Source organism: Euleptes europaea, chromosome 7, assembly GCF_029931775.1.
Source record: "Euleptes europaea isolate rEulEur1 chromosome 7, rEulEur1.hap1, whole genome shotgun sequence".
NCBI lineage: Eukaryota > Metazoa > Chordata > Lepidosauria > Squamata > Sphaerodactylidae > Euleptes > Euleptes europaea.
The window spans coordinates 28,659,822-28,686,698 of NC_079318.1; the positions used below are offsets into that span (position 1 = coordinate 28,659,822).

A 26,877-nucleotide genomic window follows, 5' to 3' on the forward strand; every position below is an offset into this window, starting at 1 on the left:
TTTAGCTGAAGATAAGTTGCCATATATGGTAGGTTTAACTCCTTACCCATCTGTAGTGAGTATGAGATGGCTGCTTTCTCCATGCGAATCAGTTTGAAGATTCTGGGAGACACCAGCCATGTGCAGGAACTGGAAAGCAACATCTAAATCACTATGATCCTGCTTATTGCAATAATCTTCTGTCAATAGGGTTGCTAGGTCCCCCCTCTCCTCTGGCGGGAGGTTTTTGAGGCAGAGTTAGGGAAAGATTGTGCGCACACATGGCCGTGCCGACGAGATCGCGTCACTTCCAGTTTACAACCAGAAGTGCTGCATCGCAAGAGCCCTTTTACTACTCAAACTGGCTATGTGGCGCTTGCTATGTGGCGCTTCCGGTTTACAACCGGAAGTGACGTGGCACGGTGGCAGGCACGCATGCACGCATTGCCCGCTGACCCTCGACTAGTCAGTGGGCAGCCAGGTGGGTTGGCGGGTGTTTGCCCACTGCCACCTGGCACATGGCAATTCTGTCAGCAGTTTGCATGGGTGCCACAATATCTGTTCCAGCTGTAATGGTGTATGCCCTGGGTTTCATTTTTAGTGATGGTACTGAAAGGTATAATTACTTAATGGACATATAAATGTGTTCAACTTGTAATGCATGCATATATTATGAATTGAGCACCAGCTCCTCCAGCAGTTTTTCTAGGGATCAGAAAGATGAATGAGATTCTGTCCATCCATAGTATTTAGCAGGCCATACACCAATTGCTGGCTGCTTTGTAGGCAGATGACCTCGAAATGTTCATGTTAACACGCTATGCACTGTGCAGTTCCCAATGATAGCTGTGAACATTGACCAGACCATGTGTTCTAGCTACAGGCCTGTAATACCATGCTGCAATAATGATTGAATATTTCTAATTTTCAAAAGTTATTAAATTTTCATTTTACTTGCTTTCCAAATAACATTGCAAGTTCTCCTGATTGCATAGCCTGAAAATCATAGTTAATGTTTTAGTGAAACCCCCGAGGAACCCATTTTTTCCCTGAGAGCCCAGATAGGTTTTTTTTTCCCTTCCTCTTTTGTTCCCCACTTGAACATGAGGCTTTGGCAGAGCTTTCCTCTTTTATTTGCCTCTGTTATTCCCTCATTTTTCCCAGTGTAGAAAGAACCTCTGTTAGCTTTCCTTCCCTCAGTTGCTGACTCCTGTATGTCTGCCAATACACAAGTGAATAGGAATGAGCAGCTGAGGAAAGAAGGTGTGTTTTTTACTAGGGCTTTTACTGGTTATATGGTTCTATCATGGATTATATATTTTTAATTGATGCTGAGTTTCATTAATCCTGATTTAATCATTGGCTTTAGCCATTCTGAACCTACCAGGTTAGGGTTGCCAACCTCCAGGTACTAGCTGGAAATCTGCTATTACAACGGATCTTCATCCAAATCCAATAGAGATCAGTTCACCTGGAGAAAATGGCTGCTTTGGCAATTAGACTCTATGACATTGAAGTCCCTCCACTCCCCGAACCCTGCCCTCCTCGGGCTTCACCTCAAATACCTCCCGCCGGTGGTGAAGAGGGACCTGACAACCCTAATTCTGAACCTACCAGCTGTTGGTTAACATTCAGCACATTCCTTTTTACACATGTCTGTCCAATGTGTTTAGTAGTAGCTATTGAGCACTGGTCAACAATTAATTTTTTTGAAAGGATTCACACTTTAAAAGAAGCAAGGGCTGAAAGGTGAGTGACATTGGTCCCTTCTGATGATTCGATCTCATGTAATGAGAAGCAAATACAAATCACTTTTTAACTTAGCCTTTCCCAAAGTGAGCAGCACTAGAGGCTGTGACAGAGCCCTCCCTTATTTCCAAGTTCGTTTATTCATTCTAAGGCATGGCAAAATGCTCTTTGAAACTTTTGCCCTCTGTGTGAATAATAATTTAATTGCATCTATAATGGACCCACAAGGTGGATTACAACTAGGATTGCCAGGTCCCTCTTCGTAACCAGTGGAAGGTTTTTGGGGCAGAGCCTGAGGAGGGCAGGGTTTGGGGAAGAGAGGGACTTCAATGCCATAGAGTCCACTTGCCAAAGTGACCATTTTCTCCAGGAGAACTGACCTCTGTCGGCTGGAGATCAGTTGTAATAGCAGGAGATCTCCAGGTACTACCTGGTGGTTGGCAACCCTAATCACAACAAATTCACAAGCAACAATAATAAAATGATCGGTTACATGCAGTAAAAAGTCCTGTGTAAAAAAAGATGTCTTGCCATGCTTTCAAACCATTAGTAGTTTGGATTCTGCTAATGAACTGCATCTCCTAGTATACTCTCCTGTGCCACTTATACTCATTAGTCAGTCTCCTCCTTAAGCTGCCCTTTCTTATGACTGTGTGGGCAGCTACCCCAAGACCATGGACTTTTCTATTGTGGGCCCAGTCCTTTGGAGCAGCCTGCTGCAGTGTGTGTGGAGAATGTATTCTCTTGCTATATTTACAAGGCATGTAAGGCAGGCAGTCCAGTTCCAAAGATCGTTGGAAGTTTCCCGGAAGATTTAGCTGAAACTTTGCTGATCCTGTGTGTTTTAATTCTGATGTGTTTTAAGTCTGAATACTTTTAAATTGGTAAATTGTGTGTTTTAATTTTGTTAATTGGATTTTTTTGTTCCTTTTATGCAATTTGGATGCCACGTTGTTTGAGATAAAGGGGGGTAGAAATGTTTGAAATAAATTAAATAGTAAGTTAAATATTGGGGAACCATCACATAAGCTTTTGCTCTTACCCAGTGATGCTTGTTCCCAGCGCTAACTGTTCATGATTGATAGGGCGAGGGAAATCTGATGCTTGTGAAGGAAAAGGCATCTTGTTGGTATAAACCTGTGCTGATACCTGCTATTTATCCTCACAATAATAACGGCAACACCTAAGTGAAAGGCCTTATCTGGGCACCACTGCTGTGCCAGTCATGGAAACTGGCTGCGCCTTACGTTGAAAGAAGAGTGAAACGGAGGGGGAAATGATCTGTTTGCAGACTGTTATAATTCTTGCTTGATTTAGAAATGGAGAGTGGGGAGAAAGAGATACCACTGTTCATCGAGGAGCAGTAACTGCATTAAAAGCTTAAGGAGCTGTTGATATCACACCTGGATATCAGTGTTGCTACTTTCTTCCCTTTCAAAGGAGAAAAAAGAGGAAAAATAGAGACAGGCCATTTATGCTTGGTAATTAGCAGCGTGTTCCAGGCTGAAGTGCCCTGCATTTATTTTTATTTTTTTTTAGTTTTCCACGCTGAACCGTCATTTAAGAAGTGACTGCGAAGCCGGCCCATACCTGCTTTGCTTTTCTTAAGAGCCCCTTTAACACAACCTTTTGTGTTTGCTCTGCCCCTGCACTGAAGCATTTACTGAAGGAACCATGAAAAATCGCAAATGTGGCTTAGCTATGCAAACGACCATTGCCAATGGCTATGCAAATGAAGGAGCAAAGGAGCAGGCGAGTGGGGGGTGGAATTGCTCCTTTTGCATCGGGACCATGAAGAGGCATTTTAAAGGTTGCATTTTGAAAAAGAGCTTTGAGCAAGCATCACAGCTGACCCTGCATAAATGGCCAAAAAGTTGTTAATCCCTACTGGGAAGGTAACACGTGTGTAAGTGTGTTCCACAGCTGCTGCAGCCTCACACTTTGTCCTGTAAATATGGGGATTTAAATAATACTTTGCTGAGGCTCAACAGTCCAGCGGGCAGCATTAAGATTGTGGGAGTCAAAATATTCCTGCTCCCCTTATGTCTCTGACTCCTGTTTGTCCTCCCTGGAGGGAGGGAGAGCATTGGAAAGATCTGATAGAATCTCCCAGTTTCCCTGTAACATATTTAAAAACCATTGATTAACTTACATGAACTCTTCTATTACTTTTCACGCACTGCCTTAATTGTCAATTCTGAGAATGTCTCTCTCTAACTCTTTGTCTCTCTCTCGCTATAAACTTAAAACATGGTGGTGCTAGTTCTCAGGCATTCTATTTGATCTCAAAAACATATGGGAGCATTTGTTTCATGATCTCTCTTCAAGATGTAATCACTGTTTTTTTCTGATTACATATGTTTGGCATAGCGCTTTCCCTTCGAGATGGGAAAGAAGTTTGAGCAGTCTCCAAGTCTAAACACACCCTAATTTCAAAAGCCGCAATCCTGAGGGCTCAATTCCTGTTTACTGGGGAATTAAAGTCTTGTTAAACTGTGCAGTTCCTAAATACAGCTTAGTCATTTTGTCTTTCAGCAAGAACAAATATATAATTTTTTTAAGGGATATTGATCTGTATTATGTTTGGCTAGAGAAGATAATATTGGGCTGATGCTACATGTATTTTTCTCGCTCTCCTCTGCTTGCATGTAGCTTCTCCATAATGTTTTTATAGTAAAGGCTCATCAAACGAGCTTTCATGGTCACTGTTTTCCTATAGGCTTTGAAATACATACTAATTTCTTTTGTCTTCTCAAAAGCAGTTCTCCTAAAAACACAAAAATCACATGCATAAATGAAGCCTTATTAAGAAGCGTAAAAAGCTAAGTGAGAATGTTAAGGGAGTGTTCAAAATATTGTCGAAGGCTTTCACGGTCAGAGTTCATTGGTTCTTGTAGGTTATCCGGACTGTGTAACCGTGGTCTTGGTATTTTCTTTCCTGACGTTTCGCCAGCAGCTGTGGCAGGCATCTTCAGAGGAGTAACACTGAAGGACAGTTGTCCTCTGGAGGACAGTTACTCCTCTGAAGATGCCTGCCACAGCTGCTGGCGAAACGTCAGGAAAGAAAATACCAAGACCACGGTTACACAACCCGGATAACTTACAAGAACCAGTTAAGGGGGTGATTTGTAGGAGGTAGTTTCAGATCAGGAAACGGTGCCATTGCCGGTATATGGGGTAGAGGAATATAAATATTAGAAATGATTAGGCTGCAGCCCTAACAATACCTGCTAATAGGCAAATTCCATTGAAAGTAGTGAGGCTTACTTCCAAATAAATGCAATTACAAATAAATACAGAATGGTTTGATAAACTGTAGCCCCCTAAGGGCGCCAAATGTTGTGGATGAATGTCTTCCTTATGGGATTCCTAGAGGCTTCTGGCTAGCGGTGCTGGAAACAGAATGTTGGACCTTTGCTGGCCGATGGCCGCAACGAGAAATGGAAATGGAAATAGAATGTTGGACCAGATGAGCCTCTAGTTCAGTCCAGCAAGGCAGTTCTTATATTCTTGATAATATGCTTAAATTGTTTTTATTTTCATGCTCAATTACTTCAAGGGTAAAGTGCCAGAAACCTGATGGATAGAAGGGCAAAGAACTGCATGAAAGGCTGCAAGTCATTACTGATTAAAAATAGTGGCTTAATTTGACTGCTGTTCTCCAGTAAAGAATATAATGTACAGTTAATCAGCAAACAAGAAATAACCTGAGAGCCAGTGCTTGATTCTGCGAATATTATTTAGTGTGTATTTTCCACAAGTTGGTGAAGAAGGAATGGTAGAAATGATAAGGGAGAAGCAGAGAGAACAGGTAACATGCACAAACTCAGGGAGGTAGACTTGGGCCTCATGTGGAGTTGAAACAGGCGAGCTGGGTGCAAATTTCTGGCCATGATTCCAATCCTGATGTAATTATGCATAGTTAATTTCCTCTGCTTTAAACGGCTGCCATGAGCCAAGAGGAAAGGCAGGGTGTGAATATTTAAATAAATAAATAAATAAATAAATAATACTTAGGAACAAATAACTAGATGCAAAATTGCAATGTCTGGTATAAAACTTATCAGCAACTCTTCATTTTTCTTCTCCAAAGCTTTGTAAGTGAACCATTTCATTTATTTAAATGTGAAGCAAAATGACAAGCGCAGCAAAAAAAAGGTAAACCCTCTGGCTTTAAGCGTGAGCTTAGGACAGAGATGGCTTCAGTAGCACATGTGGACTATCTCCATCTTCTGATGGACAAAGAGAATGTATATTGCTCAATTCTTATATCCTATTGAAGAGTCAGGTACCCTTGACAGCAAAAAATGCTTCCCCCTCCCCAGCTACATCTAGTTCTCTCTCTTGGATTCACACCTTAATGTGCTTAGGGGGTTTGTGTCTGCCAGCAATGCTAAGAACAATACTGTAAGGAGGTTAGACCTTGTCAAGAGGCTAAACACCTAGCAGAGTCATTCAAGGGGGATTGGTCACAGCTGAGACACCTAAGATGTGTCCAAGGATCAGTGGCCACATCAGCAGAAGAGCACAGACAGTTCCAGTGGTGATGGGGGCAGTAAAATCCTTGAAGGGTAGCTACTGAGCAGCAGCAGTAATGGAAGGCGACACTGGTGGAGGACCTGTCATTAGACAACAGCAGTGAGACTTCAACAAACTCTGGTTAGTACTGCACAGAAGATGGCAATGGTAAACCACTTCTGATCATCTCTTACCTTGAAAATCCTATGATGAGACAATCCAAAATGAAAAAAAAGATATTGTGTTGGAGGACAGGACCCCCAGGTTGGATATCACCCAATCAGCTACCTGGGAAGAGCAGAGGATGAGTAGCACTGTTCTTAATGACACAACTGGATTAAAGATGAAAGGACATCCAGTTGTTGAGGTGAATGGAAGTCCAAAGCTGGTCAACGCATATAGTAGGAACATGGAATGTGAGAAGTATGAATCAAGATAATCTTGAAATCATAAAATGAGAAATGGAACATTTAAACATGGCAATCCTGGCAGTGAGTGAGCTAAAGTGGACTGGATTAGGAAATTTTCAGTCAGAAAATTACAAAGTGTTTTACTCAGGAAATGACAAACACAGAAGAAACGGAGATGTAGCACAAACAATCAGGGACTATAATGCAAAGTCTGACCAAATATTATCAACTTCATAGAAAGTCTATCAACATAACCATCATTCAAGTTTATGCTCCAAATACAGATGCTGATGAGGAAGAAATTGATCACACACCTAAACAAGATGCGCTGATGATCATAGATGTCTGGAATGCAAAAGTGGGAAACAAAGTAGATTCGACTATTGTCGGAAAGTTTAGGCTAGGAGCACAAAATGAAGCGGAATAGCAACTCATATAATTCTGTGAAGACAACAAGTTATCCTTCGCGAACACATGTTTCAGGCAACTGAACAGATGATTATGTACTTGGACATGATAATGATATTACTTTATTTGTCTATTCATGTATATGATTGAATTTTAACTATTAGTATGCATTCCCGGGTTTGTACTTCTTGGTTGATGATAGTGTGAATGTTTTTAGACCTTGGAATTTTACGTGAGACTGGTCAATTGACCTTAATAAATATTATATTTATACTAGGACACCATCAGAAGGCCAATACAGAAATCAAATAGATTAGAAGATGGAGAAGCTCTCTCTGCTAAAGCAAGACCAGGAACTGATTGTGGTACAGACTATGGATTGTTAATATAAAAAATGAGAGTAAAGCTGAAGAAAAACATCAAAATATTCATAGTACCAAAATCTAAACAACAGTCCTGAAGAGTTTAAAGACCATGTAAAGAACAGATTTGCATTACTAAGTTCAATTCAACGAGAACCAGGAGAACTATGGGTTGAAATTCTGAAAAGATTATTCCTGCAGTCAAAAGAAATTAAAAGCTTCAATGGATGACTAACCAAACTCTAAAAAATGCTAAAGGTAGATGAGAAGCAAAAGTAAATGTGACAGAAATAGAATCAGAAGTCTAAATGCAGTGTTCCAGCAACTGGCATGAAGAGCCAAAGATAACTATTATAATAACCAGTTGTAAAGAAATAAAGAAGAAGAGAACAACAATGAAGGAAGAACAAGAGATCTGTTCCACAAAATCCATCATCATCATCAAATTTATACACCGCATTAGCCATTACGGTATATACACACTTCAGCCATGTTACCAATCTTAAAAGAAATAAAATCTCTTTGTCTGGAGAATATCAAAAATTTAAAATATAAAATTAAAGGATTTAAAAATTAAAATCCCAGATGTACCAGTTAAAACTAACCATTACCATTCTTAATGTTATTGGTCCTTTCCAAACAGATCTTAATAGCTGCGGTGCAAAATTTGGCAGCTTGAGCAAGAAAGAGTCCCCTGCCCATAGAAAAAAATTCATTTCCTCTTCCTCCATGCTGAGTTCCCTTGAATTAATAATGGGGAAAATCAACTTCTGCCAGATACCTTCATAATAGCTGCACCTGAACAAAACATGGCTAGTATTTTCAATTTCCCCTTCCCTCAAGGACATTCCCACTGTGCTTTTGGGAGCTTCTTAAATTCCCCCTCCAATAACACTGAGGGTAAAGCTGATCCTCTCGCGAGGGTTAATGCTGTCCTTTGCTTATTCAGCCCTAGAGTAGATAAATATTCAGCTGGGACCACTTGATAGTGAGTTCTAATACGAGCTAGATAGGCCAGGGATTTCCTAAGCTCTGCTTGTCTTTCGATGTTACCTATCCTTTGCTTCACTAAAGACTTCGCTTGCCCTCGATTAATTCCACAAAATCCAATAAATCAATGGGAAATTTAAAGCATGGTTAGGCATGCTGAAAGATCAACATGGAAATACATTAATTGAAATACACAAAATAAATAAAAGATGGGAACAATACACTGAAGAACCATCTAGAAGAGATGAAAGGATGACAAATGTGATGGTAGTAAAATTAATTTTAATTCTATTGGTGGTAAGGTGGAACAAGAGTGGAAAGGTGAACATTTCATCATGTGGGAGGGCATTCATTTAGAATACAGCGAAGGAAATAAATTTTATGTAGAAAACATTTTGTTTTCTTCTACTTCAGGTAAATTTTGTTTTACTTCACAGAAATTGCAGCCATTAAAACCAGTGATGCAGTCAAACAAAATTCCTGATTTCATTGTATCAGCCACAAATAGGAATGTGCTCTGATTAGAAATGCATTGATCTGTGCATGTGAAGGCCAGAAGAATAATGTAGTTATGAACACCCAAGGGTTTATGGGAAAGAGTGTTTGAATACTGCGGAAGACCTGAGATGTTTTTCTTTCTCGTTTCAAGTACATGTGATGGAAAACTTTAACATAGCACAATTGTGTGATCTATGTGTTGTGCTATATTACAATTAGCTTGTACCCAGAGGCTTTCTGTGTAATTTATTTCGATGTATTATTTCAAAGAAGTGTCAAGTGCAATCAGGAGCTAATGAAATTTTATATAAACCATCTGCTGAGTGTTCCCTTTGATAAAATGCCTTTGAGGAGAATAGGAAAGCCCCCTTTTGTATTCTACTGTGTGATTGTGTGTGTTTGGCTTCATTTTTTTTTCAGGCTAAAATGAGCTTTTGGGCTTCATAATGCATAGCATAACCATATAATTCTGCTTATTTTTCAAGGAACAGGTGATAGAAATTAACTGTTCCAGCTGTAGTCATACAAATGCAAATGTGTCTGTGTTCAGTGCATCACAGGAGTATTTGTTATTTACTTGCTGTATTTATAGTCCTCCTTTCTCACTAATATTCAACATGGACTATGCAGTGTAAGCAGGTAACGGTCCATACTAAGAGACATCTAATAAGTACAATGTAGGTTGATACAATCAATATGAAGTGACATCAAGCGACATCTAGACATCTAGAGAGCCAGCGTGGTCTAGCGGTTAAGAGCCGTGGTTTGGAGCAGTGGACTCTAAACTGGAGAACCAGGTTTGATTCCCCACTTCTCCACATGAGTGGCGGAGGCTAATATGGTGAACTGGATTTGTTTCCCCACTCCTACACATGAAGCCAGCTGGGTGACCTTGGGCAAGTCACTCTCTCTCCGCCTCACCCACCTCACAGGGTGTCTGTTGTGGGGAGGGGAAGGGAAGGTGATTGTAAGCTGGTTTGAGTCTCCCTTAAGTAGTAGAGAAAGTCGGCATATAAAACCAACTCTTCTTCATCATCATCTAGGGCTGTCAATTCGGTTCGGTCCGAACTGAAAATCAACCGAATTTCCCCTGATTCGGTGATTTTCAGTTCGGACGGATCCGAACTCAAATCTGGCGGGCAACCGGGGGGGCCGAATTCAGCGAGTTCGGGAGTTCGCGAATAAATTCGGCCAATTCGGCCCCCCCTTCAGGGGAGCCCGCTGAAAGGCGCGGGCTGCCCTTTAAACTGATCTGCGCCTCCCAGCTGGGAGGCTCAGATCAGTTTAAAGGGCAGCCCGCCTCCCTTCAGCGGGCTCCCCTGAAGGGAGGCGGGCTGTCATTGAAACTCATCTGCGCCTCCCTGGCGGGAGGCGCAGATGAGTTTCAATGACAGCCCCCCCCTTCAGGGTAGCCCGCAGAAGGGAGGCGGGCTGTCATTGAAACTCATCTGCGCCTCCCGGGCGGGAGGCGCAGATGAGTTTCAATGACAGCCCACCCCTTCAGGGTAGCCCGCAGAAGGGAGGCGGGCTGTCATTGAAACTCATCTGCGCCTCCCGGGCAGGAGGCGCAGATGAGTTTCAATGACAGCCCCCCCCCCTTCAGGGTAGCCCGCAGAAGGGAGGCGGGCTGTCATTGAAACTCATCTGCGCCTCCCGGGCGGGAGGCGCAGATGAGTTTCAATGACAGCCCCCCCCTTCAGGGTAGCCCGCTGAAGAGGGGCGGGCTGTCATTGAAACTCATCTGCGCCTCCCGGGCGGGAGGCGCAGATGAGTTTCAATGACAGCCCCCCCCTTCAGGGTAGCCCGCTGAAGGGGGGCGGGCTGTCATTGAAACTCATCTGCGCCTCCCGGGCGGGAGGCGCAGATGAGTTTCAATGACAGCCCCCCCCCCCTTCAGGGTAGCCTGCTGAAGAGGGGCGGGCTGTCATTGAAACTCATCTGCGCCTCCCGGGCGGGAGGCGCAGATGAGTTTCAATGACAGCCCCCCCTTCAGGGTAGCCCGCTGAAGGGGGGCGGCTGTCATTGAAACTCATCTGCGCCTCCCGGGCGGGAGGCGCAGATGAGTTTCAATGACAGCCCCCCCCTTCAGGGTAGCCCGCAGAAGGGAGGCGGGCTGTCATTGAAACTCATCTGCGCCTCCCGGGCGGGAGGCGCAGATGAGTTTCAATGACAGCCCCCCCTTCAGGGTAGCCCGCAGAAGGGAGGCGGGCTGTCATTGAAACTCATCTGCGCCTCCCGGGCGGGAGGCGCAGATGAGTTTCAATGACAGCCCCCCCCTTCAGGGTAGCCCGCAGAAGGGAGGCGGGCTGTCATTGAAACTCATCTGCGCCTCCCGGGCGGGAGGCGCAGATGAGTTTCAATGACAGCCCCCCCCCCTTCAGGGTAGCCCGCAGAAGGGAGGCGGGCTGTCATTGAAACTCATCTGCGCCTCCCAGCTGGGAGGCTCAGATGAGTTTAAAGGGGCCCCGCGCGCCTTCAGGGAATCCCTGAAGGCGCGCTTCGGCCGAATTTCCCCCCGAACTCCGGATCCCCCCGAATTACCGGGGATCCGAAGCGGGGGAGTTCGGACTTCGGCACGTACCGACCCCACAAGGGTCAAATTCGGCCGAATCCGAACTGTACCGAATTTTTTTTTTTTGACAGCCCTATCATCATCTAAAGAGCAATGTAGTAGGACTAGGATTACCCAAATCTGAATGAGTATAGGTTATTAGGCATGATACAGAATGTGGATATAAAATAATATTGCATCTGTAGAAAACAATGAAATGACAACTGGTATTGCATGTGGTTGCTTCACCAAGTGCCTTTGCATATTGGGCATGACATTTAAGAAGTGCCTATGTTAGGGTTGCCAACCTCCAGGTCCTAGCTGGAGATCTCCTGCTTGTCAGTTCTGGGCTCACCAGGCAAATCCCAATAACCGACCTCTAGACAGGAACTCCATAGAAAGTTGGTTTATTAAGGAATACACAGCAAGTTACAGAAACCGACTTGGAATTTGGCAAGGATACTAATGGGGGGGAACTGAGGGTACAGGAGATATAAAGGAGAAAGTGAACTTTCTGGACGACTACCGGTTGCCACAGCAAACCTATAGATACCACGTTTCCCAGGAAAAGTCAAGACTAAACATAACAGAGCTGAACAACAATTCAACAACACTGCTATTACAACTGATCTCCAGCCGATAGAGATCAGTTCATCTGGAGAAAACGGCCGCTTAGGCAATCGGACTCTATGGCATTGAAGTCCCTCCCCTCTCCAAACCCCGCCCTCATCAGGCTCCGCCCCCAAAACCTCCTGCCAGTGGCAAAGAGGGACCTGGCAACCCTAGTCTATGTGCATCTGATAATCCCCTATGATCCTTGTCTTCCTTATCACTCTGCCCTGTGAACACCCATAGACATTCCTGTGCAGGTGAATAGTGTTCCCAGAGAACATTATCAGTGTAGTCCTTTTTTCCTGGAAATAAATCCTACTGAATGGACCTGAGTAGAATTCTGAGTAGACCTGCTTAGAATTTCTCTCTAACGGTGCCGCCCAAAGCAGAGTTATACCCTTTTAAAGTTTTGAAGTCAGTGGGCTGAGAAGGGTGTAACTCTGCTAACAATAGCACTGGAGATGTAGGATGTGAATGTAAAACCTGCTTTGTTTCCCAAACAGCAGTTCTGTGAAGTTACAACCGAAGTAGCAAAGGTTGAATCCCAAAGGGCCTGGGGGCCAGGTTCTGAGTTAGGGTGCACAACAGTTTTGCTATTATTATTTTATTTATTTTTATTATATTTATTTACATTCATTCATTTTCATGTTTTCATTGGAGCGTTTCCACCTTTCCATGAGACACCTCTGTAGTTAGGGTGTAAATGGTTTGTTTTCCATACAGTAACAGTTGCCAACCCCCTGAAAGCTTTCCAGGGGCAGAGCCCTGGCAAACAGCTTTGCCGACACCATTACATCATTTCTGGACAAAAACCTGGAAGATTGTGCATCGGTTTTTGTCAGCCACGGCCCACTTTATCACACTTACAGGCTAACAATGTTCTATATTTTCCTTTACCTCAGAATATAGCCTTTCTTCCCCTCTTGGGATGAGATAAATTACTTGTACTAGAGAGAAACTCAAAAGATTCCAATGCAAGGACCATCCATGGGATCCACACTGGGAAACTTCTGCATAATTCTACAGCTGTACAGTTCATAACTTTGTGGTTTATCTAACCCTTAATATTGTCTACTAAGATTCAGGACCCATTCAAGTATTCCACTGTTGCATCGCTTGCTTGCACTAGTTGACACGGGACTAGACGGACTCCTGGGTCATTTACGCATGGTCGCTGTAGGCTGATTATGCATGCTCATTTTACCCTTCTTTATTCCCCGTTTCAGCCAGGATCAAAGCAACCTGGGTTGGGGAAAACTGTATGCGTTGGCTTGAATGATCAGGGAATAAACTGTGTGCAAATAGGGGGCATGAATACAGAAAAGCAGTCTCCCAAGTTCAAATCAAGTCCCACCTCTTTAAATGCTGCTCTGTAATTGGCTGATTTCGCAGTGCTTACCTTGAGAGAAGATTTCCTTCCCCCCAGACCCAACTGCCGCATAAAAAAACATTTTGAGAACAAAAAACAAAAAACTGAGCAATCTGAAAGGGGGGGGGGGAAATCCGCCTCGTTTTAAAAAAGCCTTTCTTTTGCTCAGAAAGAGCTCCGAGGTAGCAGGAAGCACTTGAATCCCTGCCTCTTTACACACTGCTTCGTGATTGGCTGTGAAAGAAGCCAATCTTCTGTGCTTCCCCTGTTTGGCTATCTGCGTGCTGCCTTGAAGAGGAGTTTGGAAGAGGGTGGGGCGAAGTTCAACCCAAGTAAGTTGTACACTTGCTCAGTGATTCTGGAATAAGCCAGGATGAACGGTTTAATTCGGGCCACAAGAGGAATGGGAAAAGCCAGGATCATTTTGCATTTAAACAGGGTTGACCCGACAAGGAATGAGATAGCATGCATTCAGAAAAATTTGATCCTGGCTGAAACAGGGAATAAAGGAGGCTACAGCGACCATGCGTAAATGACCCTGGTCTGACCCAGCAAGCTCTTCTTATAATTTTATATGAATTTTATTTGATTCAATCTTATTTAATTTTTATGTCTGTTTCCTTTTGAAAGAGAGCACAATCTGATGAACTGGAAAAAATAGAAAAACATGGCAAGTCAAGCAAGGAAAAAGAGAATGCCAAATCATTGGACAAGCCTGAACAGTAAGGATTCTGGGTAGCACAAATCTGGGCGGGTATTGTATTGGGCTGTGCTATTGGGGTTTGCTACAGGGAACAATACTGCCTAATTATTAAGTCCCTGCAATGAGAGACCCTAAATAACAGCATTTTCCAATAACTTTTTTTTTAGATTTCTTTATGAGCTGTCTCTAATTCCCAACTTCTCGGAACGGGTTTTTTGTATCCTGTTCCAATCAACATTCTCAGAAAGCATTTCCTCTATCCATTGCAAACTTGAATTGCTTCAGAAACTGTGTGAGGTAGGTTCTGGACCATCTGATGTGAGAACTAGATTTGCTGATATTTAATCTTTCTTGTTCAGTGATACTCATATTTCAAAAGTTTTATTTACTTTAGGCGCTCATTAAATGTGAAGGATAGCAGTCCTGCTGAATGGAACGTTTTATGATTGTGCTTCAAGATCAAAGCCCATTTTAAGATTTGGCTTTCCCTGCTGAAATATAACATCACAAGTCTGCAGCCAGTGCGCATCAACCTCTAGAGAATAATGTACCTTATTCCTGTGCCAAAGCAGAATTGTGTCTTTGTGTAACTGACACTGCCTTCCCTTGAGCATTTTCCAAAGCTCTGTTAATGTGTGCCTTGGTTTTGGGGGTGGGGGAGGGGGAATATCCTTTCTGGCCGAATGTCCAATGATCACATCAGAGATTTGGGTGACAATGGCATCAGTTACGAAACAATGGCAAAGCATCCTCAAACATAAGTATAATAATGATACTCTTTCTTACGGATTCTTCAAGTACAGCTAGCATGAGTTCTGTTTGGAAAAAGTTCTTGAAAAATTATAAACTCTACATTGTCAAACATCTCCTTGCAAGGATGTAAAATGGCTCCTCACCTTAAGGTTGTATTTCTGTGACGGGGAAAAATCTGTAGAAGTAGTCAGTATTTGTCCTCACACATTTTGAAGACCTTTCAAGGGGGGGTCTTTTCATGGCTGCTGAGAGTCCCATTTGCTGCAGTTTAGGCACCATTTCTTGCTTTTGTTGGGGATTGTTTTGTTTGTGAAATGATCCTCAGCTAATCACAGATGACATAATAAATGTGATAACGTCCCTGTGCCATGCGACCAATCAAGTTCGGCTATTTAGTGATGTCACTGTGAACAAATAAAGCCCTCTTGTTGAGGGTGCAGAAGAGTACTTTTGTGAAACCTTTCTCCCGGCCAGAAGGGACCCAGTGCAGTGACCTTTCTCAGGATACTACAGAAGAGAGGTGGACCCAGCAGCAGCAGCACTGGAGTTTTAGTCATGGCACGCCTGTGTCATGTGTCGTTTGAGCCTAAGGGCACTTTCACACATCCTGAATAATGCACTTTCAATCCACTGTAATGATCATTTGCAAGTGGATTTTACTGTTTCACACAGTAAAATCCAGCAGCAAAGTGGATTGAAAGTAGACTGAAAGTGCCCTAAGAGACAGAGCTATGAATCAGGACCTCTCTGGTTCAATGCTCACTTTTGCCATAAGCTCCCAAGAGGGCCTTAGAGCAAGCCATGTCCTTACCCTATGAACACACACATGAAGCTGCCTTATACTGAATCAGACCCTTGATCCATCAAAGTCAGTATTGTCTACTCAGACTGGCAGCGGCTCTCCGGGGTCTCAGGCAGAGATCTTTCACATCACCTACTTGCCTAGTCCCTTTAATTGGAGATGCCGGGGATTAAACCTGGGACCTTCTGCATGCCAAGCAAATGCTCTACCACTGAGCCACAGCCCCTCTCCATGATCTGTAGAGTTCAGGATCATAGTAGTAACCTACTTTAGAGGACTGACGTAAAAGATCTCAGTAAGACAACACATGTGAGACACTTTGAACACTTAAAATTAGTGGTGTCATTGCAGCCTCATCCAATAGTCCTAACACACACACACACACACACACACACACACACACACACGTATATATTGAATATATATATATATATATATATATATATATATATATATATATATATATATATATATATATATATATATATATTCAGTATATATAAATAGTGCCTCAGACAGGTTTCTAATGAAAAACAAAGTGCTTTATTGATCAGTGTCAATTAAATGTGTTTCGAGTATTGAAGTTGCTTTGTCTTTTTCCAGACACTGAAAAGTGGCTCAGGAGTGATGCGGGTTTTAGGCTTGGTCCTTGCCTTTGGAAATTACATGAATGGAGGTAACAGGACACGAGGACAGGCAGATGGCTTTGGGTTAGACATACTTCCCAAACTGAAGGATGTCAAGAGTAGTGTAAGTCTGTTTTTTTCCCCAGACTTCTGTAAATTTACCCCTAAATTTTATTTTTAGGCTCTGGATTCAGAGTTTGGAATAAACGATGCATGCATGTACAGACAGATAATTTGGGGATAGCTTAGCTTGGATTGCTTTCTTTTTCTTCTCCGCCATTCGTATTTGAGGTAATGAATTCCTTTCTGTGGTGGCTTACTTCAAACTGAAATGAGAACATAGATAGATCTTCTGTCCAATACAGAACTAAAGAAAACCTAGCAATTTTTTTTAATATGGACAAACATATGGAATAGGAACAAAATAAGGAGACGTTGTTTCAGATCACACTCTTATGAACATATCCATGTACATGAAAATCTGCAGTTGTCATACACAGTTTTTAAAGAGTCTTAACATTGTGATTATTGAAAGAGAATAAAGGAGATTCTAACGGACAGCATCACCTTACAAGTTTAAAGAATCGTAACCGATTGAGCACATGTAACAAGGTTAATTTCTCCAGGAAGCTACTCATTTTTGACCACAGCTAGTGATCATTACTGATGTCTTATTTGTTAGTCAGAAGAAAACCAGTTTGTGTTTTGTAGATTACAGCAAAGCTTTCAACTGTGTGGATCCTGAAAAGCTATGGTTCATTTTAAAAGAAATGAGTGTGCCACAACATCTGATTGTTTTGATGTGCAATCTATACTTTGGACAAGAGGCTGCATTTAGGACAGAATATGGAGAAACAGAATGGTTTCCAACCGGCAGAAGTGTCAGACAAGGATGTATATTATCTCTCTATGTCGTCTATCTGAAATGAAGGTGAAGTGAAAATTGTGGGGAGATATTCCAATGACACCACATTATTGGCAGAAAATAACGAAGACTTGAAATGACAACTGCTGAAGATTAAAGCCGAAAGTGCCAAAGCAGGATTACAGCTGGACATCAGAAAAGACAAATGTAATGACTACTGAGAAAGTACAGTTTTTAAGTTGACAATGAAGAAATTGAAATTGTTAAAGACTTTCTATTCCTTGGCTCAACCATCAACCAAAAGGGAGACTGCAACCAACACACACACAATCTGTTGCTACCAGACCACTGGAATACCCTCACCAAAGGAGGCTACACACTGGAGCAATGCCTGACTTTGGCCTTGGAGAATTGTTGTGATTTCATTTCTACTTAATTTTATCCATTTCAGAGCTCTAGACTGAGTGTGCTTTAAGTTGTCAAAGCATGCGACCTACTGTAGTTGAGAATGGCAGTGAATCCTATTAATGTGAATCAGAGGGCTGCTTTTGTAAAAACTTCCCCTCTGCAAAAAGTACCCTCGTTAATTATCTTTCTCAGGATACTGCAAAAGGAGGTTCCCATGGTTCCATTTCATGTCATTCAAGACATTCTCTTGGGTCCTGTCCATTCTGAAATTAATCAGGCCATGGAGTTGAGAGACAAATCAGTGAACACCAGGTTTTGGTAGCTAATAACTTTTCTTGGACTTTGAGGCTGAAAAAGGAGCATTCCCCAGCCCTCCTTTGCTTTTTTTTAAAAAAATTTATTTTTTTTGCCAGTGGTGGCAGGGGCCTGCTTGTGGTGGCTCCTCACAATGTGATGTTCAACGTACAAATGTTGAGAGGACAAGAACAACCCTGATCTTCCACCAGATACAGGCTGTGCATTTATGAATAAGGTTTGCACGCAAGGCCCATGGGACTAGGAGTAATTTATGGTGCAATTGTAGCTATTATGCATAAGTAATTAGAGAAGAGAATCTGCGTATGTCAAGTAAATAAACTGCATACATTTGTTAATAATATAGAAAAGCCCAAACCACATGTCTTGAAGCGTCAGAACCTGCTTTTTGGTCACTTATAAAAACTGTAGTCTGCCTTTTTTAAACCTTTCCAGAAAATATTTTATAAGTCCCACATTTGAATATTTCCCCAAATGTGGATTACATGTGTATTTCATTTTGAATTATGTGTGTTGCTGTTAGTGAGCTATGAAACTACAAATCAATTATGTCATTTCCCCCCCCCCTCTAAAGAATATAAGAATTTTTAGCTATAGCGGCCAACAGATCTCTTCTTTGTGATTGTGACCATCCCTTTGAGTAGCCATTTATGCTAGTGACTGTTGCAACTTCCTATCGTAATTAATTCTATAGATTATGAGGACGTTTTGTCTTCCTTGTACCTACTACCAACAAGTTCAGTGAATTACCCCACATTCTCTATTAATAAAATTTCCAGTTATGAACAGTAGCCACCAGTTTAACTACTGGTCATAGTAATTCAGACAGCTTGCCTTTACTCGTTAATAGATTTATGCATCTCTTGTCTCTCTAGTCGTTTCCTGCCATTACCCTTCACTATCTGAAAATGCTAATAGACAAATACATAAAATAATTGTCGGAGGATGGAAGGGGAAAAGAGAGGCCAGAAAAAAGGTCTTCTATTACAAATAAGACACCCAAAAAGGGAAACCAGATAGCTCAGAATCTCCACTCTCTTTTTCTGCTCATTCCATATGGTTCCTAGTTCATGAATGCATGTTACGCTCCATTTTTTATTTAGTCTGTCTTCATCACATTACTTTATTGATTACACAGATGGACACTAGTTTGGCCTTCTTCAATGTCCTTTGAGCCCTTTGTATTATAATTCCCTTCTTTTTGAGCAATAGAAACTACACTCCAGTTGAGATTACAGAGATACAGATATAGTGTGTGTGTGTGATATTGTATATGTAAAATCTCCATCATGATATATTTTTATTCTACACAGGACAATAGCAGAAGTCTTCTATCATATATTGTCTCATATTATCTGCGTAATTTTGATGAGGTGAGTATTGTTTGTATATTTTATTTATTTTTCCCTCACAGGAATGGTAGCCAACATCTAATTTCTTTCCCACCCCTATTTTATCTTTACAACCACTCTGTGGCATAAATTTGCCTGAAGGAGTGAAAGTGGCTGAAGATGAACCAGAAAACTACATGGCTGAGAGGGGATTTGAAACTGTCCTCCCCCGTCTTAAAATGGAAGGGCATCTTCTGTGAAATTCCCAGATCATTTTAAATGACATGTTTTTTTTCTTTTCCAAAGGCAGCTGCTAGCACTGCTTTTCTTAAGGGGGCGAGTGGCATGAGAGGAAGGCCTTCACCCCATTTCATTTTCCCGCCCAAAAGGTCACCTTGAGCTGCTCTTATTTCTTTTGATTAAAAAAAAGTGTAGCCGTATTTTTGTACCGTATGTTCATGCTTTCTTAATTCAGTTTTTAAAGTGTCATTGTAAAAGGATAGCACTGTGATTTAAGTAATAGCTTTGTTTGATTGGCATCTGTTGATGGCTTAGATATACTTTTTTGGTGAAGATAAAAACAGTTGGCAAATCACATACCAGAAGGGTAGACACAAGCTCAGCCAGTCATCAGTATCTTCCAAAACAAGCCATTCTCAATATACTGAATTATCATTTATTGTCCATGCTGTTTAAAAGTAGTTCTGCATGGCAAGGACTCCCACCTCATCTCTCCAAACACTGTGTATGCTTGTGTTTAGACCTGGAAGGATGGAGGTTTATGGCACCCTCTGCATTCTCTCCCAGCCTGCTTGTTCTTGCTTTTCTCCCCAGGGTTTGCCAAGAATAAGCTAGGAAATCCTCCTCTACCAGGAGTCGGTAGGATTTAAATAGCTTTTTGGACTGCCGCCTTCCTGGCCCTGTGAGGCCTCATGCCCTGTGATCCCCTGGTTTCTAGGACAATGGGCCACCACAGGCTGCTTCAGAGTTGGCTTAAGGCATGCCTCAGTAACCAAGGCCTTGCCTGCCTCCCTGCCTGAGAGCCCTGGCTCATCAAGACCCTCCAATCCATACTGGTGGGTTCTAGGTCAACTGTCAGGGCATTGACTGATCCATGTAGGCATTCTTCCTTTCTTCTGTGGCCAGATCCAAAGTTGGTAGAGTTGCCAACCTCCAGGTACTAGCTGGAGATCTCCTGCTACTACAACTGATCTCCAGCCGATAGAGATCAGTTCACCTGGGGAAAACAGTCGCTTTGGCAATTGGACTCTATGACATTGAGGTCGTTCCCCTCCCTAAACCCCACCTCAGGCTCCACCCCAAAAACCTCCCACCTGTAGCAAAGAGGGACCTGGCAACCCTAAAAGTTGGGCACTGCTGGGCTTCTTGTGGTAGTGCTGTCCATCTGCTAAGAGACTGCTAGATATAGTAGTACCTTGGGTGGGGAACTATGTAAGTGAATTTCTCTCACTAGAATAGGAGAGTGACAACTCCTATCCTTCTTAATCCATGTGGGCTACATTTTTGGCTGTTGATGCTAGCCCAGACATCCTTTCCAGGGGAAATTTGTATGTCATTTTTCAGAAATGAGTCAGGGAAAAACAATCTTGAATCATAACTCTAGTGAACATGATGAGATACAAACACTGAGTTGATAGGTTTGTTTCCAAGGTTTGTTTTCTACTGACAGAAAGGCATATCTTGAGGGGGTTAATAATGGCCTGTCCCCACTGCAGACCCCCTCATCACTTGTAGCACAGTTCTTGGGTATCTCTTGGGAGAAAAGTTTCTGAAGGCCCAGTGAGTTGCGGCAGGAAGGAAGAGGTGGGGAAGTTCAATATGTCTTGTTGATTTCCACTTAGGCTACTTTGAATCCAAAGCCTTATTCCCTACAATATTGTAATATGAACAATATTGTAATGATGGACTGCTGGAGAAGCAGTCCTTTGTGGTCATATGGAGTTCAGCCATAGAACACGAAGTTATTGTATTTTAAATTCAGTTCATAGCTTGGTTCATTTTTTTTCATCTCCCCAGCAAAGAATTGGTAAGTGAGAGTGCCTGGCCAATTTGCTTGTAGGGCTCTCCATTCACATCTTATATATCTTATCTGTTACATTTTTATCCCACCCTTTCTTCCTTGTACTTGGGGTGGCACATGGCTCTCCTTTCTGTTTTATTCTCATAAACCTCTGAAGTAGGTTAGCCTGATAGAGACTGGCTCAAGGTCATCCAGTGAGGCTTCCTAGCTCAGTAAAGTTTTGAGTCCAACATAGGGTTGCCAGCTCTGGGTTGGGAAATACCTGGAGATTTTTGGGGTGGGGCCTGAGGAGGGCGGGTTTGGGGAAGGGAGGGACTTCAATGCCATAGAGTTCAATTGCCAAAGCAGCCATTTTCTCCAGGTGAATTAATCAGTTGTAATAGTGGAAGATCACCAGCTAGTACCTAGAGGTTGGCAGTCCTATAGATGAGGACAATACTGGTGGAAGACAATGATCAAGGGGGATAGATAAATAATCTCCCTAGTGAGGGAATTCCATAATCTTGGTGCCATGTCTGAGATGGCTCGTACTAGTTCAACACTTTGACTAAGACCTAATGGGACCAACAAAACTATAGCTATGATACTGGGATTCCTGGCTTTGTATGGGCTGCCACTGTTCCAGGTAGGGCTTCACCAAAATGAGGCAATGATTTCTTCAGAAGCAGCATAAATTTCTATTACCCTGTCACCTAGTCCATGTTATGTATATTTTAATAGTTATAAATACTTAATATTAAGCTAAATAAGTTTTAAGTTTAGTAGCTTTTACCTGTTTTACAATGAACAACTTTCCCAAATAATCACTTCTTAGTCTGTTTAAGTGCCCTGTAGTATTCAGTCATAGTAACTAGAGGGGGATTTTTTTCTGGATCACTGTCAAAGGGGTCACCATAAGTTGGCTGTGACTTGACGGCACTTTACACACACATCAGTCACTGTAGATTTTTTTTAAAAAATGAGAAGTGTTCGTATTTTAAAAACAAGATCTCATTATTTCAATGGCAATTCCTTGTCAAGATTTTAAAAACTTTTTAAAAACACAATCCTTACAGCAAATTAATACCCCATGTGGGTACCAACCCCAACTCTGTCCCTACCCAAGCTACAGTCCTACTTTGATACAATAATTTGCTTTCTTGTACAGACGATAAGGAAGTACAGTTCTTATCTTTAATGTCTGAAAATGTTTGTTTTATATTTCTGTCAGGATGCTGGAAAAGAGCAATGTATCTTCCCTCTTCCAGAGCCGCAAGACTTATTTCAGGCTTCTCAGTTAAAATTTGAGGAATTTCAAAAGGATCTCCGCAAACTTAAAAAAGATTTGAGAGGTATGTTGTTTTGGATTTGTACAATCACTTGGCATTTGAGATACACACACCAAACCATGTTAGAAATGTGTTTCTTGTCTGCCAAGCAAGCCTAAAGATCAACTTTACCAACTATATAATGGCAAGAAGCCAAAAGCGTTGCAGAGACACCAAACAAGAACCCTCCAAGAAAATGTCCCCAAGAGATGATCACAAAAGTCGTGGGTGGGGAAGAAAGTCAGACTATATGCTACACATTTAACCAGATCTGGGGGCTTTTAAAATATAATTTAAGGGAGTTGTCTAAAGAAAATGAATGGATTGGTTAAAAAAAAAGACATATTTTAGAATTTAACATGCATCAAAGAGTAAGTTAATCAAAATATTTATAAACGTATTATTCACTCTCCTTCTGAATGCACAATATTTGAGAGCACACAACTTCATGAAACATTTGATCAAGTTTATTGATAGAATGAGTGTGAAAGTGTTCCTAGACTCGTAGGCCACTTGGTCCGATTTCCATGCCATTCTCTAAATCAGCTAGATTCTTCCTAACCTCCAATGTAGATAATTCTGCAATTTCTGGGCATCTAGAGAAGTGGATAGCGGTTAAGAGTTTTGACCTGTGAGTCAAGCTCCAATTCAGATCTTAACTGAGCCACAAATGCTGGTGAGGTAAAGTCGAGGTTGCCCTCAAGAAGCCACCGTTCTCTCATCATCAAACCTGCTCTAGCATATGAGGATAAAATTAGCAGCCTATCTTCCAGAAGTGTTATGATTAGCAATATAATGTCTGCAAAATATTTTTAAAACCCAGCATGATAATCAAAGACTCATCTTTTTTACGGTTAGATTGCAGAGCTTAGCATCTTTAATCGAAATCCGTTTTGCTGCTTTGCCATTAGTAATTCACAGCTAAACAGCCTTTGGTGTGGACAAGAAGGAACCTTTTAAGATGTGCACATTTCTGTAATATTCCCCCGGCTACCGCAATCTTCACCTCTGTAAGCTAAAATATGCCGAGTCCCTTCATCTGTCTGTGATGAAGATCCTTCAGTGGCAACAGTACTAGGTAAAGCCTGACAATCACTGCACTGGCATACAAGTCCTTTTCTGCCGGTCATTGGACATCGAAATGAGTGTACATGCTTAAAGGATTTTGGAAAACACTGAACACGTGTTTTAAGTCAGCTCTGCAATCAAGAAGCTTCCTGAGCTCTAAAATAATCACAAAAGGGGAGTCTGCTTTGAAAAATGCATCTATATTTAAGTCTGACAGACACAAACTGCCTGATCATCCTGATTCTACCAGCGCATAAATACGGAGTTATGCTAGTGTCGTGTCTGTGAAATAAATGTCATTATGCTGACATTGCGGCACTTGGCCCGCATTGGTGGTGCGTATGCAGAAGAGTGATGTGCTACAGGCACATGTGAGAGTTTGTGCAGTCTTCCATGACAGTCTTTCATGAGATTGTGAAAAGTTCCATCAATTACCAACCCGTTGTATTAACGGAAATCTTCCTTTTCCCTATGTGCTCCTTCAGAATGTAAACCAATATGGGTCAACTTCAGTTTCCCTTTGATGCTTTCTACTGTATCGTAGTATCTTTTCGTAACTATCATAACAACCTTTATGTACTCCATGAGGGTCATTCTAATGATCCAGCTTCAGCTATCCATACTCTGGAGACCTGCATACATGCTTAAAAGGAATAGATAGTGCAAAAATATTACAGCAAAAATATTTTACATTTTATTTCATTAGGACTGCGTGAGCTCCTTTATTATTATTTTGTTTGGGCTTTTTTATTGGTAGTACGCTCTGTAGTTTGCTAATGATGGGAAGAGAGGAAGCCATCTTTTGAGGCTGTTAAAGAAAACAGATTAAAAATTAAGGCTTAAAATTTTAAAAGTTAAGAGCAACTTTCTGGGGTCTGTACTTGCAGAAGCCAAAATTTCATGTAACACCTATTTATATAACATTTCTTTGGTCATCCTGCTTTGCTGCTGTCTTTGTTCTAAAGCACTATGTGGTTGGGCATTGATCTGTTATATACCAGACACTCTTATAAACAAAGGGCCCAAGACAAACAAGGATTTTATTAATACATCTACTGGTTTGGCTCCATCGGTTGCCCCTCGATTTCACAGCTCTCCAGGATTCTCAGCTGAGCCCTTTTCAGTCCGGTGACATCGAGTTTGTTAAGCAACCCGATCTGCTTTTGATCTCTCCTGACTGTCAGCAGACTTGCTTGAGTAACTCTTGTCAAGTAATGGCTTTCTGTGTGACTCTTGTCATTCCACACTCAACATTTTAGCACTTGTTGGAGGACTTAAATCAATGTGCGGTGTTAAGAAAAGAAGTAGGTAGGCAGAACCGCGGCAATAATACTGGAAGGTTTTAAAAGTAAATACCTTGCAGCAACTTCTGCCATTTCTGTCACATCTTTTGGCACATCTAGAATGTATTGCTGTAATAAGCACTTCTCAAAAAAGGGCTTTAGGAGCTTGCCTTGGTGTTTTCAAGGGCCCCTGAAGTTTAGCTTTGTCTCTGAAAAAGCTACCTTATAGATCTTTTGTAGTATTTATCCTGGTATGTTATTTCCGGCCTTAACTGCCCTCTCTTATTTAAGGGTGTTCATGCTGTATACTGTGGGTTGGATCCAGCAAGCTTTTCCACCAATGAAAAAGGAAGGGGAGAGGTCCTCTCTGAGTACCATAAAGGGTATCTAAAAATTCTGTAACAAGGGGAATTGGGTAAGACTGAGCAAAAAAAGCTGGATGGATCCAACTGAACCGAGACAACTCCTGTGCTGAGAGAATACAATTTGTTATTTCACAAGTTGGTGAGCAACGGTGGCTGAAAAAGAAGAAGAGTTGGTTTTTATATGCCGACTTTCTCTATCACTTAAGGGAGACACAAACTGGCTTACAATCACCTTCCCTTCCTCTCCTCACAACAGACACCCTGTGAGGTAGGTGGGGCTGAGAGAGTCCTACTAGCCCAAGGTCACCCAGCTGGCTTCGTGTGTAAGAGTGGGGAAACAAATCCAGTTCACCAGATTAGAGTCCCCCGCTCATGTGGTGGAGTGGGGGATCAAACCCACTCATTTAAAAAGGAAGCCATGTTTTGGTGAGGGCAAGTTAGAGGATCCAGACAGGAAAAAGATGATGGTGATTGACAGCTTTCAGGGTAATGCAGTGGCCGTGCTGAACAGAGAAGGGAAGCAATGACTGTGGCTGGAAAGGGTGCCATAGTGTTGGAACAACCATCAAAAGGCGGAGTGGGAAAGGAAGGACTAGTTTAAAGGTCCAAGAACTGTTGGGCAGAGCAGCTTCATAAGGTACAGCTGCTACAATACACAGATTGGGCAAAATCAGGACTGAAATACATGACTTTCTTCAGCAGTTGCCTTAGCTTGTGCTTATGGCACAGAGCTGGCTCTTCTCCTCATGCCCACAGATGCTGGGAAGGTAGTTAAGACTTCAATCCTTATTGAAGTCAATGGGTTTAGAAAGGTATAACTCTGTTTAGGATTGCAGTTTAAATGCTGGACTGAAATCAAGAAAGGAAAAAATAATCAACAATAGAATCTGCTTGAGAGTGGGGAGAACAACAAAGAAGGCACCGTAGCTCAGTGGTAGAGCATCTGCTTGGCATGCAGAAGGGTCCCAGGTTCAATCTCTGGCATCTCCAGTTAAAGGGACTAGACAAGTAGGTGATGTGAAAGACCCCTTCCTGAGACCCTGGAGAGCCGCTGCCAGTCTGAGTAGACAGTGCTGACTTTGATGGACCAAGGGTCTGATTCAGTATAAGGCAGCTTCATGTGTTCATGTGTAAGAAGGTAAGAACACACAGCTCACTGAAGATCAGGTAGGCACACCTACTTGAAGGACCTCTGGAGTTGCTTTGTAAGTGCCCATATGTTGAGCTGCCCACATTTCGTTGCATCTATAAAATTTTCAGGGTTGGGTCCAATGAAGCATGACTGCAATGGCACTTATGGATTGGGATCTTTCCCGCCCTTCCACAGTAGCCCCCTAGACCTCCAAACAGCTGATGCAGAGGTTGAAGGATAAAGAGCAACACAGTTAGAAAGCTGCAGTCAGGAGAGGGAACTAGGTGAAATTGCCCCTTGTTCCTGTTCTGGTAGCGCTGCTTCCATTGGAGCGAGAGGTGCCACTGGAAAAGAGGATTGATGACACACACAATAGTGTATTACTCAGGAAACAAAATCCATTTGTGTGTGTGGGTGGGGTGAAGAATTACA

General features: G+C 42.2%; 1 protein-coding gene across 1 annotated transcript in view; it reads left to right on the top strand.

Annotated features, from left to right (window-relative positions):
• Positions 1 to 26,877, top strand: part of FMN2 (formin 2) — a 207,608-nt gene that overhangs the window by 116,878 nt on the left and 63,853 nt on the right. Inside the window, exons 9-13 of the mRNA XM_056853283.1 lie at positions 14,077 to 14,168; positions 14,317 to 14,446; positions 16,308 to 16,454; positions 19,232 to 19,291; positions 22,501 to 22,621. Coding sequence (XP_056709261.1) covers positions 14,077 to 14,168; positions 14,317 to 14,446; positions 16,308 to 16,454; positions 19,232 to 19,291; positions 22,501 to 22,621 — 550 coding nt within the window. The remainder of the gene's footprint in view (positions 1 to 14,076; positions 14,169 to 14,316; positions 14,447 to 16,307; positions 16,455 to 19,231; positions 19,292 to 22,500; positions 22,622 to 26,877) is intronic.